This window comes from Strix aluco, chromosome 6 (genome assembly GCF_031877795.1).
Source record: "Strix aluco isolate bStrAlu1 chromosome 6, bStrAlu1.hap1, whole genome shotgun sequence".
Classification (NCBI taxonomy): domain Eukaryota; kingdom Metazoa; phylum Chordata; class Aves; order Strigiformes; family Strigidae; genus Strix; species Strix aluco.
Window position 1 is genome coordinate 42,061,706 of NC_133936.1, and position 20,130 is coordinate 42,081,835.

At 39.9% G+C, this 20,130-nt stretch overlaps 1 protein-coding gene across 9 annotated transcripts in view; it reads right to left on the minus strand.

Moving 5' to 3' along the window:
* The window catches only part of AGAP1 (ArfGAP with GTPase domain, ankyrin repeat and PH domain 1), a 399,779-nt gene that overhangs the window by 252,376 nt on the left and 127,273 nt on the right, over positions 1–20,130 (minus strand). For 5 of the 9 annotated variants that reach the window (XM_074829817.1, XM_074829818.1, XM_074829815.1 and 2 more), the window contains exons 3-4: positions 12,430–12,517; positions 11,623–11,634 (exon numbers count right to left, since the gene is read on the minus strand). In XM_074829817.1, the coding sequence (XP_074685918.1) occupies positions 11,623–11,634; positions 12,430–12,517 (100 nt within the window). The remainder of the gene's footprint in view (positions 1–11,622; positions 11,635–12,429; positions 12,518–20,130) is intronic. The other 4 variants (XM_074829819.1, XM_074829816.1, XM_074829814.1 and 1 more) reach the window with 1 other exon arrangement.

A 20,130-nucleotide genomic window follows, 5' to 3' on the forward strand; every position in this document is an offset into this window, starting at 1 on the left:
TTTTCTTCTCAGCGTTACCCAATAAAGCATATTATCACAGAAGAAGCATTAAAATTAAATTTTCACCGTGTCAAGTTATGCTCAGTGCTTGATGTCAGTTCATATTGGTATTAGCAGCAGAGAAGCTATCACAAACTATAATTCAGCCACATGTGAAGTTAGCCTTTGGGTATTTCCTTAATGCAAATATTGTGCTAGACAATACTACAGAAACCAAATGTGGTTGAGCTGGGTTGAGCATATAACCACAGAAGCGCAAAGATTGGGGAACCATTGCTCTCGCACGAGACTATAGCCACAAACACGTAACTTAACCAGCTTCCCAACAAAGTACCTGGGTTAAAAACAAAACAACAAACCAAACAAAAAATAAACCAAAAAGCCCCCATAAAGCCCACAAAACCCAACAATACAACCTAGACTGAGTTTTTCAAAACCCACTTCTGTCAGGTAGGCTTATGATACATTTTAGGCAATAGATGGATCAAATCATGGACAAGAGTCACTCCCTTCTCCCAAGAAACAAGCAATAGGACAAGAGGAAACGGCCTCAAGTTGCACCAGGGGAGGTTTAGGTTGGATATTAGGAAGAATTTCTTCACCAAAAGGGTTATCAATCATTGGAACAGGCTGCCCAGGGAAGCAGTGGATTCACCGTCCCTGGAGGTATTTAGAAGACGTGTAGATGTGGTGCTTAGGGACATGGTTTAGTGGTGGACTTGGCAGTGTTGGAGTAACGGTTGGACTCGATGATCTTAAGCATCTTTTCCAACCTAAATGATTCTATGACTAGACTATGAGTTCTCCCTGAAGTATCAAGCCGTACTCAATTAAAGCCAGGTACACCCACAGGCACAAAACATGGATGAAGTAATAATATTACATCATATAGATAACCTTATCGTTACATAAAACCTGCCAAAAAAGAAATAATGTATCATCTCGTAATTCCACAACAAGAAGGCTTAGAGGCCTTTACTGCTGGAATTTTAGTAGCAGCCATAATGACCTTTAACAACTTGATTTTGAGATACATTCATTGACATATTTGCAGTGTTTCTTCTGAAGGCCAGACCTGACGGGTCCACAAAACCTGGTGGTGATCTGAACGGGGATCAACTGAATTTTAAGTTTTGAAGTGTTCAGGAAAATACACCTTACACTTCAAAAAAGTATTAACTACTCCAAGTTGCATAGAATCAGAGACCATAATTAATATTTGGATAGAGAGGGGTGGGGGGGGGGGGAGGTTCATCCTGAGGACATATCAAGGCAGTGATGCCAAATGACATTTCTGCAAGGATATTGGTCTCATTTCCAAGTGGTATAAAATCGTTTATCAGATAGAGTAGTGCAGTCCTGAACTGCCTGACCGGGACTGCAAATTAAGCAAATAAGGAGGAGCCATCTGAGAGGGTGACATCCTGCTCCAGCCCACTCTTGGCTCAACACCAGCCAACTAGAATGAAACACACAGCAGTTGGTTCCATCAACTTTAAAAAGTTGCCAGCCTCTAAAGTAAACAAAAAAAATTGTGGTGCTTCACAGACCAGTCTGGAAAGAGCATTTATTTGAGTCAACCAGACGTTATTATACACAAATGCAGTTATTAGACATTTTGGTGCAGGGAATACTTCCACAGCAGATTCTCTGTTAGAAGAACTTGGTGAAAGGAAAAGGAGAAGTCAGAAGCACAGCAAACAGGCTGGGATTGTCACCCAATGTTTTATTTCAGACAGAAGAGAAGAAAATGATGGATTAATCACCAAGATAAACGAGTTTAAAAAAAGAGCCAGCCTCTGAGCAATTAAGTTTCCTTCACTACATAGAGACAGGACTTGGACAGGAACAGCACATGTTGTATTTTCACTATAAAGCTTCTGACATTCAGTGACATACTGCTTGTAAGTCAATTAGAGAAGCCCCATCTTAATAAAATTATTGTAATGCAAGTGCAGAAGTAGAGGTAAGCCATATTTGCTACCCATCAAATGACACATCTTAAAAAAAGTATGATACCAATGCAAGTTTCTGCAGGAGTTTCAAGTCTCATGCAAGGATTTTATTAATAACCCAGAAGATGGAAGTAACAGGCTATTTAATTTCTAGCTAATGAAGCAGGAGGGACTGCAATTATATTAGAAAATTGGATTGTACTTCAACATGATCATGACAAGTTAGGAAAATGGAGTGGAAAAAAACAAAAGCAGCATTATAGGGACAAATGGAGCATCCTCCACCTAAGCAGGACCAAGCAGCTGCAGAAAGACAGAGTAGGATGGCAAACCCCTGGCACTGCAGACAAGCTGCTGTGAATTCCTGCGGAGTGCAGACAAGCATTTAGCATCCTAGCCCTTACAAAGCCTCAGCCACAATTCCCTGTATTGCTCTGGGTAGCACATTACACTGAAGATAAGGACCGAATGAAAAGAGCTCATAAGCACTCACAAAAAAAAAAAAAAATCTGCCTAGAAAATGCACAGTAAGAAAAATAAGCATATGAATTGTGGTTATTTAAGAGAACAGACCAGGAAGGGACAAGAGGTGAGGGTTCTTACTAAGGAATAATCTGCTGATCCCGTTTTAGGTCAAGGGAAAGACCTTTACCATTTTTTCAGTTTCTATTTTATTATGATCCCAGGTCACCACAATTCTAAGTATAAACCTTGGGATCTACAGTTCAGCAGCAAAGCTGATCAGCAGAATGGGATTCTGCAAAGCACACTCTGCCAATGTGCGTTTTAAAAGAGTTTACCCTCAGAGCATTTAAAATCCTGTATGATTTTCCTCTCCAGGCTGGAAGCATCCCTGTATCTCAGGGCACCCAGTTTATCACATAATCAGCATCTGATTAGCTGTTTGACAAACTAGAGAAGCTACTCTGTTAAACTTGTCTGGTTTAGGGACTAGTACTTGATTTCCCTTTCCTGCAGAAGCCATAGAGGTGGCACCTCTCTCTCAAAGTCAGGTGGTTAGGTAACATTAACATATAACATATATGACCCAGCAGTAGTACCATAGTACCATACAGACCTTAACATTTAGCATTACATTCAGATTTAAAGCAGCACACTGATTTTTAGCACATACACCAGAATTACAACTGTCACTCCACGCTTGCCTGCAAAGAATCTATAGTTGTCTTTCCTCTTAAGAAAGGCATACCACCAACCTATATATGATTCTTAAATACAAAAATTAAGTTTGAGATTTTAATACTGTTTAAGGTTCTAGTGTGAATTCGCAAAATTCTGAAACGTTTTCTGGAAAGTGATAAAGCACCTGTGCCCTGCATGTAAGCACTCACATCTCTGAAATTACTCCACAAACAAGGTATTAAGACACCCATCAATTCAACATGACGAGGTAACACATTTTCATCTGACATCTACAGCACATAAATATACAAAAATTCTGGCATGGAGCACATAAAAGCTCAATACATTACATGTTGTGAGTATGCCCTTTTTCATAGTTCATTCACGTGAAAAAAAATATTTCTGACAGTTTAAAGGGGAGGAAAATAACCAGTCAGAACCTGCAAGGAACGTCCTTCTCTGACTGGCACCCAGATCCCTTGGACTCACCCCCACCTCCTGAGTGCCAGGAGCCTCTTGCAGCCACACTTACCATTGCATCACCTGCAGGACTTGCTCTGTACACTGAATCCTGCAATTACAATCTGAAAATATTTTAAGATTCTTGAACTGCTGCTTTTGTTCTCTGTATTTAGCATTCTCTCCAGCACCATAATCTCTTCACTTGGCACAGCTTTATCTAAATTTAATCAGAGCACAACTATGGATATCAGATGTTTGAGCTTAATCAGACAGTAGAACTCTTCAGATTAATATGGTCAAGTATTTTAAAAGCTAAGCCTTATTAAGTATTAAAAGGGAAGAGAAAAAAAGATTGTACATTTATAGGGTTGTGACCAGTACCCCTGCTCCTGACCCCTGGTTAATACAGCCAGCATAACTAACACCATTTTATAAGGCAAACAGCTACATACAGTGCTATCATCCTGCCAAAGACCCCTAAAAGAACCTCTCTGTCCCCACAGGGCCAGGTGACAAGGGCCTACAATTAAATTAGAGGTTCAATTTCTACTAAGAAGGTAGAAAATCAAGAATATCCAATAGCTTTTTTACTTGTTTTTTTACTTTTTTGTTTATTTTATTGACAGCAGGTGCAGTTGCTTACACGTCACACCCACTAACTGTATATATGCTACAAGTCTAATTTTAAAAGCTTATTTTTATCAAGCCAGCTGGAGACAAACAAAAACCAAACAGCAGCAGTCAACTTCTTTGGGCAGGATGTGATGCTACTTTAGCACACTCCTACCACCTGTTTCCATCAGCCAGTCTTTTTAAGTTTAAAAGTTTACATCCCAAAACACCACTCTCCAAACAAAGTTCCTTACAAAGTTAGCCCTATGACTTAAAATACCATAGCTCTTCTTCGCTGCAGATCCTTAAACACTGGGCTGTCACACATTTCATCTTCCAGACACCAATTCGTTCAGCCAAATATTCGCACAGCTTCTACCTTTCAATCTAGCATACAAATCATCTCCTGCCAACACCTGCTCAAAATTTCTGTAAGTTCAACTTCATAAACTTCCAACATAATTTCTAAGATCTTACATACCTGCTAACAAACCTGAAACTGCATAACCGTGATAAGCAAAAAACTTATCTCCTACAAGCACAGAAGCATAGATTGGAAGCTTTTTTTTTAAATATCCCTTCACTTTTTATACTTAGTTTACAGTCAGCTTCTATAACATCTGTCCTTTCATTACAGTATTACATTACAAATAGTAACCCTGAAGTTAAAATTGGACTTAGCTAGCTGTGATTATACTATAATCTGGCTGAAGACACAAAAAAATCATATTGAGATCTGCTAAGGAAACCCAGACAAAGCAACTACTACAGTCTCTCTTTTTTTTTCAAAAATTACCTCCCCAAATATTCCAATTCAAATATGAGAACAGAAGGGTCATTACATAATAGCATACTGTACCTTAAGGGGTAGGAAAATCTACTTTTCATCTGTATTCTGTATTTCACTGAACACCTTTCATATTAGTATCACTCAGAACCAAGGGGGTGTGGGAGGGAGAAAAGAGCATGACAACACTGAAGTAAATTACAAGGTTTTTCAGAAGGATGTTACCTAATGCCAAGTGTCAGTCCTACAAATATACATGGAAAGTTTTAAAATTAGCAGCATCAAGGAAAACAGGTTGCCTGTTTAAAAGTCTCACTCAGAAGGAAAGCCAGACCACTCTCCCTCCACCCCTTTTTCCTCCTTTTCCCCCATCACACGCTGGTGATGGAGCCGGGGCAGCCCCGCACCTCCTGCAGAAGAACCTGCCTTTCCAGCAGCGTGGTGAAGGTGGAGTGCAGTCAACCACTTCGCCAAGATCTCATCTGGCCATCCTGCAAGGTGGACGGCACTTGGCATTCCTAACACATGTACAAAACCTAGTGACAGCCAGCTACAGCAGCAAATTTTAAAAAAACAGTTGAGAATTAAACATACTGTGAATAAAATCAGCTAACTACCATGCCCTACTTTCTGATACAACCCTCCAAAACAAGGTAGAATTAAATGGAAGGAAAAAACCCACACCGGTAAGAAATCATATACGAGCTGGAAAAGAAACATGTCTATGATTTAGAAATATAATCAGAAGTAATATTTGAAAAAGAAAGTGGAAGGCAGGACCTTTTTTCCAGCAACGGAAACTCCAAACTGGCTTCTGACTCAACAGCAGTCGAAAGCAAAGAGCACTGGAGACCTAAGAGTCACCTGTATTACTATTAGGAGCAAAGCTGTAATAGCAGCTATAAATCCCAATTACAGTTTTTACCTTCAGAGGAGCCTGTTACAAGAAGGGTGCAAATCCTACAGACATTAGTCACCGAAACTTTTTGAGTATTCAAGGTGCAACATGTTAAAGACATCTTAAAGATCAGTTGACCCTCAAGGCACAGAACCTAAAAAGGGAAGTCCCTTCTAGGAAACTGCTTCTTCAGCACCTTCTCCCCAGGAAAAGAGCAAATACTTAACTTCTTCCTTTAATTAACATAGTTCCTTATTTGTGCAACATTTTAAACAGTAGCCAACTTGACAGCTAGAACAGAGAGGTTTTCAAAGAACTTGCTAACCCATACAGGCAGTCTCAGGGGGATGAGGAGAGGGGAAGGGCTGGAGAGGGGAGACTGCAGAATATATAAACACACTCTTTTATGCTAAGCCTGAAAGGCTCCAAAAGCCCAAGAGACCCAACTGCAGCAATACTTTAAAATGATCAAAAAAGACTAGTGTTATATCTAGATTTCAGCACGAAATGCCAAATAAAAATAATCAGCTGATAGTATTATAACAAAAACAGAAGACAAAGAACTGAAAGGAGATAATTTTGAAACACATGTCTAAAGTCATCATTGTCTCCTGCACACAACACAGCATTTGTCTGCATTTTTACAGACAAGAAGTACTCTGATAGCTTCTGCTGCCCCACAAAATGCTGCGTAAAGCTTGTGAACCACTGCACCAAGGATCTGAATTCTTCATGGAAAATATCAGCCTATGTTTTGTGGCCTGAGCGCTCTAACGGATGAAAGGAACTGGACTCCCAAGGTTCACGTTGCTTTTTTGAACTCATATGCACTTGGAATTCTTCTAAAATCTTCCCATAGAAGCTGTATGTAAACTTTTAACAAGTATGATGATAATATTATGAAATTCAAGGAAATCACCAGTGAAAAAGCATGAAAGTCTATCTTTAAACAAAAGCATGTAAGTACATATTCAGAGGACAAATTTCTCTGCTATTCACTTACATTCCAGCTGGCTTGCTCAATAAGAACAGAACACACATATTTGCCTGGGATAGAGGCCTCTCCTTTTACTCATGAAAGACCAAATTTGGTTGTTTAGTAAATATGGTCTCCAGATTCCTAATTATTTGGGGAAAAAAAAAAAAAACCTAACTAGATAAAAACAGCTAATGGTTTCTGTGAAGAGATTTGCAACCTTGAGAACCTAACTGTTCACAGAAGGAAGAATTACATTTGTAGCCTGCTCATGAATCATGGGAGGAAGGGGACAAGAATCACTATCTTACAGAAGGAAAAGGTTGTCCAATTCTGCTGCAGCTCCCATGTTCCAGTCAACTTGAAACACCAAACTGTTCCCCATCTCACTATTAAATCTCCCAGCACAACCAGGTATAAAGAATGCCAAAACACAGTATTGCTTTCCTGCCTTGCTTGGCTGAACACTTAATTTAATATAATGCGAGCAAAGAATAATCATATTTTTCTTTTTTTTTCAGGAGAACAAGCTCCATTCTTGGTTTCATCTCAGAGCCCAGCAATCGAAGCATTAGACCTTTTCCATGAATGAAGGTAACTGGAAGGTTAACTAGGTTAATAGATTATGCTTACTTTTTGTATACATATTTTGTAAGAGTCTATGGACAGACAAAAATCTCGTGAGGGGATGCTGAACAAAAGCAGCTGAAATTTTAAAGTACGCTTGCTCAGTCCTCCTTGCATAATTACACTCTGCTGAAGTAGCATGGTAAGGAAATAGTTACTAGATAGGAAGTACAAAAGCACTGACCTGCATCCTCCAATATGAAATATCTCCATGTTTTGGTAACAGACTAGCAACTTACTTTCATAGTAATCTCATTACATTCCTCCTTCTTTAAAGGGAAGGCTGAACGTGACACTTTTAGTTTTTAAATATCAAGTTTTAGGATGATGGCTGCTACTCAAACGATACACTGTTCATTGTAGGTACTGAAAAGTTGTATCAGTGGAGACTGTTACAGTATAAAATTATTTTTAGGTCAAGATTGGAAGGAAAGCAAATGATCACAGCTTTCTGGAAAGCACATTAAGGCTTTACTCTATAGTGCTTACTGAGGGAACATATTTATTGTAGCCCTTAACACATAAGAGACCCCTAACTGAAATTAAGTGGCACTTGAAATTTGATGCATCTTACCCTTCAGGGACAGACCAAGGGCTGCAGTACAGTGGTATTCTGCTCAGCTTGTAGCTCACCTGGGATGCAGCGGAGGCAGCACTACAAAACCCAAGCGCTAGACAAACTGCTGTGCCTCACTCGCATTACAACGTGGTGACGGTCACAATACACCCGTCGGAATAAAACATCCAATGCAATTGCTTTCAACCCATTCTACCAGTATGAAAAAGAACTAAAATGGGCTACAGTTACAAAAAGGAAATGGGAAAGAAGAAATCCGAGGCAATTGAATAACCTTATATGAGGAATAAAAAAATCCACAGATTAAAAAAAATAGGGATAAAAAAAAATATATTAGTGGCTAAAATAACCCTTGGTAAGGGCTTCCAATGCCTTCCTTTCGTGCTGTGTACTACAGGGAAGCCTAAGGATTATCAGCCTAGAAGCTGGGAAATAGTACTGCAAAGATTCACACCCTACATTGTCATTTATTGTCACTGTCATTGTCATTCATAAGTTCCTCCACACACAGAGACCTGAAATCTCCACCAACTGCAACAGCTATTTGCTCCCCCAAGACAGGGTACTGGACTGCCTTTATGCTTTTGAGAGCAAAAAAACATTTTAGTCCACTTGGGGGGGGGAAAAAAAAAAAAAAAAAAAAAATTCTTAAATATACCCTAACGTTTAGTTATTAACTTATTAAAATGTTTTTCCCTCATTTGAATGCCAAAGTAGAGCAGATTGCCATTAGATAATCATCAATTCTCCAAAAACTAGCTGCAAAAGAGGTAAGTACCAACTTCAGTGAAGAAGTTATGCTTTAAGTTACTTTAAAGCCAGTCTCCTAAGGGTACATGACACTAGAACTTCTGAAAAAGTTACCAAAGATACAGCCAAAGGAGTTGCTACACCTCTTGCACTGGCTTTCTCCCTTCAGCTGTACGGACTAGCCACAGGTGCCACTACCTTTATTCTGTTTCCTCAGCAGGGAACATGCTTCTGTCTTAACTCTCACTTCAACTACTCTGCATCTTCAAGTTTAAGGGGATTTTGTTAATGCGACCTCAGCTCCCCTTCTTGGTTTTCTTAAACAGAAGATATACTGGCCAGACTTAGCAGTTCATGTGCACATCAGTTGTCTGTTCTAGCATCTCACTTCACTGTGGCACTGGGGTGGGAGAGAAAAAAAAAACCCTCCTTTTTCCTCATCCCAGCTGAGTCAATTTGGACTACAACTTACCTACTTTTTTTTTTAATTAGGCTCACTTAAAAAAGAATACTGAAATAATCATGACATGAATTAGGGTATTCACACACATACCAGAGATGTGCAAAAACCTTTAAGTTATGTTTCACACCTCCTTGCCTTTTGGAAACAAAAACCCAAACAGTAACAGAATACTCCTGACACTCAGTGTTCCTGTAAACTTCAATTCACCTTGGTCTGCAAAGTACTTGGTCTCAAATTCCATGCACACCACATTTCATTTTCTTCAAACAGGTGGAATTAAATTTTAGACAGATGAACAAAGATAGCAGCTTGCCCACATCTTACTTGTTGTTTCAGCTATATAAAAAACCCAGCATGCTGTTTAGTAGACGTTCTTCTTCCTATCACCTGCAAGGTTCTTAGAAGATCACAAATCACTAAAATACCCTATTTCCCATCACTTCCTTATTGTATCATTACAGGAAGAAAAAACAGCAAGTCCTAGACTACTGAAATCCCACTTATTATAGGGCAATACATTATTCCTTTTCTTACATCAAAATGCAGCTGCTTTAAAAGTGTGTCACATGAGAGTATAGCTATGTGCATGTAAAATATGCAAAGGAAGAGTCTAAAAGCCTCTTTTCTCCACAAGTAGGACTTTATAAGAAAACAAAGGTTTTCATGCTACAATCACGATAGAGACTAAAATTAATTCTGAAGAGAAGTTGGGCCAGACCACGAGAGAAAAATGCTCTACACTTTAATGCGGTATGATGCTTCCTCTGGGTGGGGAGGTGGTGTCAGGCAGCAAGAGAAGTGTCTTGTCTTAGAAGGGCTGAAGGAAACATAAAACCATCTTTATATACTTAAGATTCATTTACTGGAATGCTGAAGCTACCTTAAAAGGCCTACAGGAGATCTGGCACTTGTCCAGTTCAGGGCAGGTTTCATGGTAATTGCAGCAATTTAGAAGGCAAAGAAGAGCAGAAATAGTGGTCCCTGGTCATAATCACCATTTTCACATGAAGTATGAATTCATCATTTTGCCAATTAAATACTAATTATATGATACCTGATAAATTTTGCTGCTAAGAAGCCACTCAAAGTCAGTAAACTTTTTTTTTTCCTTAAATAGGCAAGCAGCTGACACCTTAACGCCTGATACACGTACTATTCTTTATTCAGTTTAACAATCCGGCACATTTAACAGACCTTAGCAACAGAAAAGAGGAAGATCCGGTCTCCAACATAAAGGCTTACACATAGTCTCAATTTATCAAAAGCTATGTTCCCATGCAGAAAGTTAAAATCAAAAGTCCCTCACTGCCATGCAGCAGAATCAACCGCACTGCTGCCGTAATTTTCTATAGAACAGCAGCGTAAGGACTTATGCTTGGATGAGAAAGAAATAAAACACTAACAAATCATTACTACAGATGTTTACTAAGGATAGTTTATGTGAGTTGAATTTCCTTTAACACTAAGTTGATTAGAGATCTTGACCCTATCCCTTACAAGGTGAATTAGAGTTCTTAATTATTCCCGTTTTTCTGCTGTTAATGAAATGGAATGGCGTCATTAGTGAGGCTTGTCAGCTACACTTAGGTGCAAAGAAATGATTTGACACTGCTTTTGTAATCTAATCCTTTCAGGAAAAACAGTCTGAACGTCACTCAAGCACTGCAAATAAAAATCCTTGAAGACAAAGAGGACAGATGGCAACACTCTCAAGGAACACCACCTAAAATATTCATAGTTTAGAAGAGGACTGGTTAACCCTGGGAATAATCAATACATTTGGATCTTGCAAGAAAAAAACCCCAAGATATTTTCTGTTCATGAAATGAGGAAAGAGATCTGCAGAGATACCCATTTTTGCTGAAGACCTGTTGTTGTAGTCAGTGGATCTACACACTACATAACCATTTCTTGCTATCGGCATCCAGAAGCAGCAGGCACCAATGTGGTCTAGAGGCAGTTTTGTTGCAAGGCCCTAGCTACAAAGCAGCAAAAACATTTAAGGCAAGCTTATAAACTGGAAGACTTCACTGTTACTGCAATTACACAAGAAAAGGCCTTGTCCACCCCTCCCCCTTTCCCTCTCCTCCCATTTTAACTACAAGACTGTTAAAATGTCAAGTACTACGCTTAACAGCTTCCTTTGGTAAGAGTTAATTTGAAACAAATGTTATCATAGATGCATGAAGCTACAAACTATTACTGAGAAGACAACTACAGCAAGGGACAAAAACAGTGAGATGTACTAAAGACTTGAAATCAAAAGGAAACAAATCAAAATGATACACAAAACAAGGGGAAAACGCTATAGTACAGAAACTGCTGTCTGTCTCTTCAAAACAAGAGCTGCCATGAAGACAATGTATAGTTACCTGCATCCATATCTGCAAAGAATGGAACAGCCAGTAAGGAAAAGAAGGAACCAGAAATTCAGTGTCTCAGAGTTGGATTTAAAAGTTCATAAGGAGAATAGATAAAAAAAAAAAAAAATCAAAAAAGTATTCAGTGTAAGATACACCTCTATAAGGTATTATGATATTTTTGATTTCAAGCTATAAACTTGGATTAATGTTAAACACTACAACTTTTGCTATTATGAAATTTTTGATTTCAAGCTATAAACTTGGATTAATGTTAAACACTACAACTTTTTCACGTATAAATTAATTTTCTACGGCAAAAGAACATTTCAAAAAAAAAAAAAAAACCAACAACACTTGAAGACCAAAGGTTCAATATATTAAACAAGGAACCAGTTACATCTTTAGTTTAGGCTTGTGAAGTTTTTTTATTCTTCCGACATCACAAACCAAAGGGCCCGATTCTGCAAAAATCCAGTTCTAGACACAGTAATTGGGGCTTTCAACAGTCAAATTGAAAGCAGCAGCACTACTGAGAGCAGTCAACTCTTCTCAAGACAGGACTAGAAGTTTCCCATATGGACACATACTGGATGCCAAAGTATTTAAGGATGCTAAGTAGTTATGAAAAAGTTACAATTATACTCAACATATGTACTTATCTCAGTCTGGAGAATGTTAAAGGGAAAATCTCCATGAACATTGAAATAGCAAATCAGATTCTTTACCGATTCATTTCTGCGTGATTAAAAATGAATAAAGATGTAGTTTGTGGAAAAAAAAGAAAAAAATATTAGTGAAATTTGCATATCCACATACCTTCGGGTGATTCCTCTTGGACATATGTGCCAGTCAGATACCGGTGTACAAGTGCAGACTTGCCACTCGCTAGATTACCCACAATCCCCTGGAAAAAAAAAAAAAGGAAAAAGTTCAACTGCAATTAATCCCCATAAAAACCAGTATATTCAAGCCAAATCTTAATGCAGAAAGAACTTCTCTGCACTTGAGGAGAAAGCCCACACAACAGAAACGCTGTAAAATATGCCAACAGATAAAATACCTGCCAAAAAGCCAGGGCTACGGCAGAGTATATACATGAGGAAACATATAAACCAAAATCAGTTTATGAGTAGCACTCCTTTATTCAGCTCACCACTAATGCTAAGTGTGAATGTGAGGTGATATATAAACTCCAGGGAAGAAGCCTGAAGCTCAGAACAAGCTTGTCAGAACCTTTACTGAAAAACACACAAACGAATCACTAAATTCTCACACTAAAAAATATCTCTGTAGACTATCCACCACGTGATTCACGCTGGCTTGCTACTGAAGTGCACACGTGATATATATGGCTATGGACAGACAGATCTTGGCATGTCCGTACGGCTTGCTGAAGTCCCTTACTTTACCAATAAATTTACAACTCAAACTCTCCATGCCCTAACATCTGCACTGGGAACTTGTCAAAGAGAAGTACTCAATCTTAAAGCACATGTGATTTTTCTGTTAAGCTTGCTTGCTGGCATTTGTTTTTAAGGACCCAGGCAGAAAAAACAGAACGTAGCCCAACATCAAAACAGTTTTCTTCCCAGAGGTGCTCAAATGCCAAAGACTTTAAGATTTGGGCTTTTTTTTGTTGTTTCAAAAGGGGTGCGAGGTAGTTACGAAGCCTGCCTGCATTACTCCCACACTACCAAACACGCCTTCCCTTTCGAGCTGCAGCCTTGCCTTACTGGCCAACACAAGTCCTGCTGATCTGTCCCCAGGCCTGACCACCAACCAGAAGCAGACTGACAGATGCAGCAAGCAAGGTCCAAGCCTGGCTGCCTGCCGGGCTCCGCACAGTCCAGGGGACTAGAGGGTTTGGAGAACATACCTCCTTATGTTTCAGATTTCTTGCTCAGTTGTCATCTCTGAAGACATTGTACTTAGATTTTGGAGGAGGCGATGGAAACTTATTTCAATCTTTAAACAAACCTAAGCCTACTCTGTTCTTACATGTTTATCTTGACCCTAACCAAAAGGTTCAGAACATAAGATCCCTGGAGAGAGGATGAACTCTGCTGATCTGCCCAAGTGTGCCAAATTGACAGGGGCAGCATGAACAAGTTACACATTAATGCATACTCTCTACTCCATTTTTTAATCCTAACTGTTAAGAAACTATCCTCCTTACCAAAAATTACTTAAAACAGAGTAGTGCCACCTTAAACTAACCCAGTGACAGCTGTGGAGTCGAGGGGAGGGAAAAAATTATTTATTTTTTGCAATTCAGAACAACTTTCAGTTAAGACAAGGGTAACGGCGCTGCACAGGATGTCCACTTTATCTCTACAACTGATACGCAAGAAAAGCTCAGATAAGGCATCACCTTAGGCAGAGGGAAATGGAAGCCAGTCTCGCATCACCCTTCAGCCCCTACAATAGCATAAGCTTTAAGTGTGATGAACAGTGTGGGCTACAGTGGAGGAAAAAACCCCAAGAACCCCAAACCAGATCTCAAAAGTAATAGCAAACAACAAAAAATCATGACCTAACTTGGGGGTGTGAGGGGCAGAAAAGGCAGGGAAAAAAAGAGACACCAGATCCCAGGCTGGCCTAACGTTACAGGAAGCTTTACAATCTTGACTTGTTCACGTTAGCAGAAAAGAATCTGAACAGACAGTTTGTAATCAAAAAAAAAAAAAGACAAAAAAGAAATATAAAACAAGAAACCCACTGTAGGCATAGCTGCCATCAATGAGCAGTCCCACAAAAATAAAAAGGAAGCCACAGACCAAGAGGTTGGACAACACACACGTACCTGTTTATTGGGCTTTGAGCTGACTTCGAAGAGTGTTTAAACCAGCTAACCACACTGGAAGCTTTTAATCTAACTTATAGCTAAGAGAAATTACAGGCCACGCTAGTACACACCAAGACGTCTACAACTAAAATTAAGTGCAAGGTACGTGACAGAGGCAAACATCACCTCTGCAGCTACCTAGCCCTGTGTTCTCAGACCCCATCTCCACGGGACAACGCTCTCAGGAAACACACTGCGGAGCTTCATTCAGGGCTGGCCAAGAGAAAACCATTTATCAGAGCTATTTTTCCCTTCAAGACTAGTAAGCTTCACTTGGAACCCAAAAGTTACAGAAGATACCTTCTTAAGAAGATGCACTTCTGCAACTTCACAGAAAAGAAAAAGCAACCAATAACCTCTCTAGGGAGAAGAGTAACTTCTACAGGTGCCTGACATCATCTACCTGATAAACTTCATCACACAGGATGCTAAACACCAACAAGAAAAGGACACAGCTGATGCCTCAGACCTCCTGAATGACTAGCACACTCCACACACCCTGCTTTGCAAGCAGGCCAGACCTGCAACACGACAAGGCTGTGGCCTCCAAGATGCCCACACTTACTGCCTGAAAGCAAAGGTCTTGAGTAAGCCTAGACAGAAAGTCTCTTGGTTTGAGCAACTGAACATTTTGGGTACACAGTTCATTTAAGTCCTGTGGGCAATCTACTCAGGAAAAACTACAACATGAGGTCACTGCGACTTCCCTGTTTTCCCAACGTGAGAGAGACAACAGCTGCGAGTGAGTGGTGTGGGACTGCGCTGGGGTTTGGGTCCTACACGTGGTGGGACCGTGCTGGGGTTCGGTTCTGGCTCAACATCTTTCACCTTGAGCACAAGCTATTAGGAGAAATGAAACTCCTCTCCCTCCAGCACCCGTGTTTCCAAGCTTTTTCTTTCATCTCACAGAAGCATTGCGAAAGTATATGGTGTGTTACTGAAAATGAAGTGACAAGACCTAAAGAAAAATTAATGCAGAAATGAGTTGCTGTATTCAAAAAGAACGTGAATAGTGGGGCAGTAAGTAAAGGCCTAAGATTCTGTATGGCACAAGAAAACAGACAATATTGATTAGCTAATTTTTTTTATTATTAACACTGATCCCCAATTCCCCCATTCAATGTATAGGGAAATCAGAAGGGGCAGAAAAACAGCTTGGGACTTCCACCTGCCCATACAAAGAACAAAAAGTAAAGCAATATTACACTGACATCCAAATCCTGTATTTCCTTTCTGAATGCTTGACTTAGCCACAACATCATTTCAGCTTTCTCCAGTGTTCAACCAGACATCACGTGAGAGGTAATAGGAAGAAAATACCATCTCTAACATACGTCCTTTAACCCCAAAACATCAAGCAACCTCCTAAGTGAATTACTTTTCCCTCCATTGTATGCCAATAACCTACAGTAAGCTTGTCTACTCATATATTTCCATAAATAAGAAAATTTTCAAACAACCCTCCATATTTCGCAGTCAACAAAACCACGATGCCTGAGGAAATCCTGTGAAGAACAGCTCGGGCTTTGCACCCCTCCTGTTCTCCTCACAAAATCGATACCCTCTCCCTTTCCATACAAAGCCTCCTGAAGAAAAGTTACTTCCCACCTTTTTTGCTTTCCCTAGAACGATGTATTTCTCACTGTTCAGGATTCACGACCGCTCAAATAGTTAAGATTTAGCATGTGAAAACTTTTTTTTTTTTTATTAGATCAGAACAGTCAAGACACAGTTTTCCAGATTTCAACAGATTTCTAACTTTTAAAAGGAGATTAACCAAACTGCTTGCTAGCTGCCTGTTTTCTTCAGCACACAGCTCATCAGTAGCCTGTATTCACTACAGCAGCATCTTCACCCTGGAGCAGAAGCTGAACACCACATTCCCAAGGCAAGCATCCTCCTCTCCCTTCTTCCCCACCAGCTCTATATTATGATAGTCTGGGCCAAAAAGGGCAAGCAAACCAAAAATCCCATCTGTAAATCAGTAGATTAGACATACCTCTGAAGATAAACAGCCAGGCTAAGGCCCTTTCCAAGCACTATTCTGAAGAATTGGAAAGCAAGCAAGTTTGAAATCAGCTTGCTAGGAAAATACTGACAGAAAAGAGTGTTTTATGTTTTCACTTTAGATGCAGCAGCTCTAAACCTTTGGAAACAACATGCCAAAGCTGTTTCTGACCTGTCTGGTAGCAAACTAGTGTAGCACCAATACACCCACAAAAAAAAAAATCCAGTATATCAGGATATACAAACACCTTCACACAGATACTGAAACCTTCACTTACAAGTGACTAGTCCCACATGTATGCAAATTAATACTATTTTATATTATACCAGTGCCAAATACGTAACCAGTCAGAGGGCAAAACTGTGAGGAACAACAGAAAAGCATCAACCTGGGCTCCAGTGAGAGCGAACATGCTACATCCTTTGCCGTAGCTGGGACACGTTACTGTGTTTAGTTAGAAATCCTAAATATTTGAAAGACATCTACTGATTTGAGAATACAATTTTATACTTCTGTTTCCAAGTATCCCAAAGACCATATCAGCATATGTAATTTTACAGCACTTCAGGTTCTCCAGTAGGTTCCTCCTTACGGGCACCCAGAAAGACCACAGTGCCTGGCCAGAAGAGCATTATTAAACGTGATGCTACAAACTGATGCAGAAAGCCCTGATCAGGAGGAGTGAGATGGGTATTTCAAATAAGAAACCACTTCAATAACTCATACATTAAAACTAGAGCTTTCTTCCCTTAAGATATATTATTAAAAACCATGCACAATCCTCAAAGAAAGGCAGTGTATTTCCTCCCACTTTCTCCTTTTATTCATTTCCATACGTTGTCTCACGGTCGAGAGCAAAAAGTGTTGGCGTTTTAAAGATAATGCAGAAACTTGATTTTCTTCATCAGAATATTTAATTGTTTCTTAACAGGTAAGTTTGTGGATTTACATTTTTAAATCAGTTTCAAACAACCCACTAAACTGACAAAAGTTCTTTAGGAGCTTAAATGGTAAAAAAAGTGAACATGAAAAAAGCATTAACACAGTTAGTTTTGTGTGAAGAGTACTACTAATGTTAACTTCTCAAAAATCACATGAACCCAAAGCAAGTTTCCTCAAACCTGACTATAAAATCTACATTTGCAGCACAGCTTTATTTTTTCCCTAGACAACTACTTCAGAAAGCATTCAGGAGATATCTACCTCTTCCTCTTCTCCTCTGGTAAGAGAGAGGATTCCTTAAGATCTCACCTCAGTGCCTGCATCTGAAGAGACAAGGCAGCCATCTCTTTTCTGCCAGATACGAAACTAGTACATGAAATTAAAATCTAGCAGAATTGGCCTTCTGTTGTTCAGTGCAAGTGCTTGGCATTAATTACTGCTCCGGGTCTCTGCCCACTATTAACCTTTGAAAACCAGGAGCAATAAGCTTTATGCAGGAAAAATCTGACTTTTAATACAATTTCTCTCTTAATCAGGATTAATACTTGTTTTAAGGACGATCCCCCACAGTATGACAAATATGCCAGCATGTTTTTACAGTAGTCGTATTCCTGTCTCCCATATTTTATATACAAACAATCTGAGTCATTTCTATTTATTTATGGATACACGTGAAATGCACAAAAGTTATGACAAGCATGTTATGGAACAAAAATACCACCCTAACCCAGTTCAGAAATGAGAAAATTCAGCTAACAAGGCTACAACACAATGCTCTGTCAGTTATGCCTTGTGCAACACTGAATCATTTATTTGCATGTGCCAGACATGCTGTAAAATAAATCCAAACCACTATGCCCACACCCTACTAAAGCCCATTTGTAAAAAATGCATAAATGTATTGATGGCATTTACCACTGTAAAGCTATTCAGCATAGAAGTTTGACTGTGCTTTTGGAGCAAATGAAATTATTTTGTCCAAAGAGATCTCGTATTTATTCTGCCTAACACATCCTTATTTTACGTTTGGATAAATGGGATCCAGGAACACCACCACTGCTCGGGAAAGGGACTGGTCTCACCCAGCTGGCCTAGCATGCACTTGACTGTAAGAGAAGCATCGACATCTCTAAGTAAAACTCTGTGGTAGTACGTGATCAGCAGAAACAAATACGCTTCTGAAAATGGAAAAGGAATTAAGCTCAACGTGTATTACTAAGAAAGAGGGCAGTGGGAAAAACTGGTATTCTTTCCTCAAAAGTAGATTGAAAAATACATCCATTGGCTTTTCTTTATTGAAACCCTGTGTGCTTCCTCTGCTCTCCCAGAGTCCATTTCTGTTCCCCTTAAATTTCTGTAAAGCCTAAGGGTATAACAGCTGCTATAAAAATCAAAATACCAACCTCAATTTAAGGACTGCCCAGCCTCTGTAGAGAAGACAATCTCTCCCAGTGAGCTACTAACCATCTTCTCCTGCTGAGTACAGCCTGCTCAAGCAGCTACAGCTGGGGCTCCCTCCATAACCGTGCAACGTTAAGCCTCATCTCCCCTGTACGCACTGTGTGGCGACAGGAGCAAATACTCCACACTTCTCATACCTCTGACATCCCCAGCACGGCCACAAGCTAAAGCAAGGCACCCACAGTTATCCTTAGTGGTGAGCGTAATGACAGCGCTGTGGTAGAAGAGGCAGGTTTGGCTTTTCACGTGGCGCTTTCCTTCCTCGGCCATAAGCGAGCGCTGAGGCTGAGGCTGGGAGCAGGGGAGCGACACGGAGATGTATCCCTGCACCAACTCCTTCCCAAGGGCAGGTGTATAGGAAAGGCAGAGCACATTTCAGACAGAGTGCCTAATTTGCCCTTCCTGCTGGAGCTCAAGTTCACAGCCACAGCCGGTGCTGCTAGCTTCAACAATTTGCAGTGGAATAATCAAATTATTATTTTTGTAATAAGAGTTCTGCTTTTATCCAGGGCTATACAAACTGAAGCCTCGGGCAGTAATCTTGAGGCTCATTGACACTGACCACTTAAAATCAATTCTCTACAGCAGCCACACAGCCGAAGTTTATTTTCCTGCCACTGGTTCAGACAATATGGGAGCAAGACAGGCAAGACAAGTATTCACATAATGCAGCAATGGTACCACAAGAAACATCTGTACCCCGAGACCACTACCTAATGCTCGGCAATTGTTTGTGTTCTGTATTACAAGACATCATAACTGCAGCTTTGGCCTCACCTGCAAGCCCCAGGTTTATTAGTGGGTGCTGGGAATTAGTAGGGTTAAGAGAAGGGGAAGGGATGAACAAGAAAACCCTCTGTAGATCCTCCCCAGCATAAGCTAGCTAATACCACAGTGGACTGGACTCGTATCCAACCAACACCTTCCAGTCCTAAATTCTTTGTGTTTTATCATGAGAGGTATTTTGGGAGGTATCTGTCTTCCAAATTACACCATCAGTTAAACCTGGTGGCCCTCTGCAGGCCCTTCCTGTATTATGACTCCCATATTTTTCTTCTACTTACCTTGTGCACTGCTGAAATCAAAACAGAAACATAACTGTAGTCATGAGGAAGCTGCTTTTATTCAGATGCCAGTCTGTGTAAGTGTATTTATCATGTTAAGTTTGACCTATGCTTTCTCTCACCTCTGTAAATGCTATTACAACTCAGATTCAGAAAAAGACATTTACCACATGAGCAGTGGGCTAGTGAAGCATGGT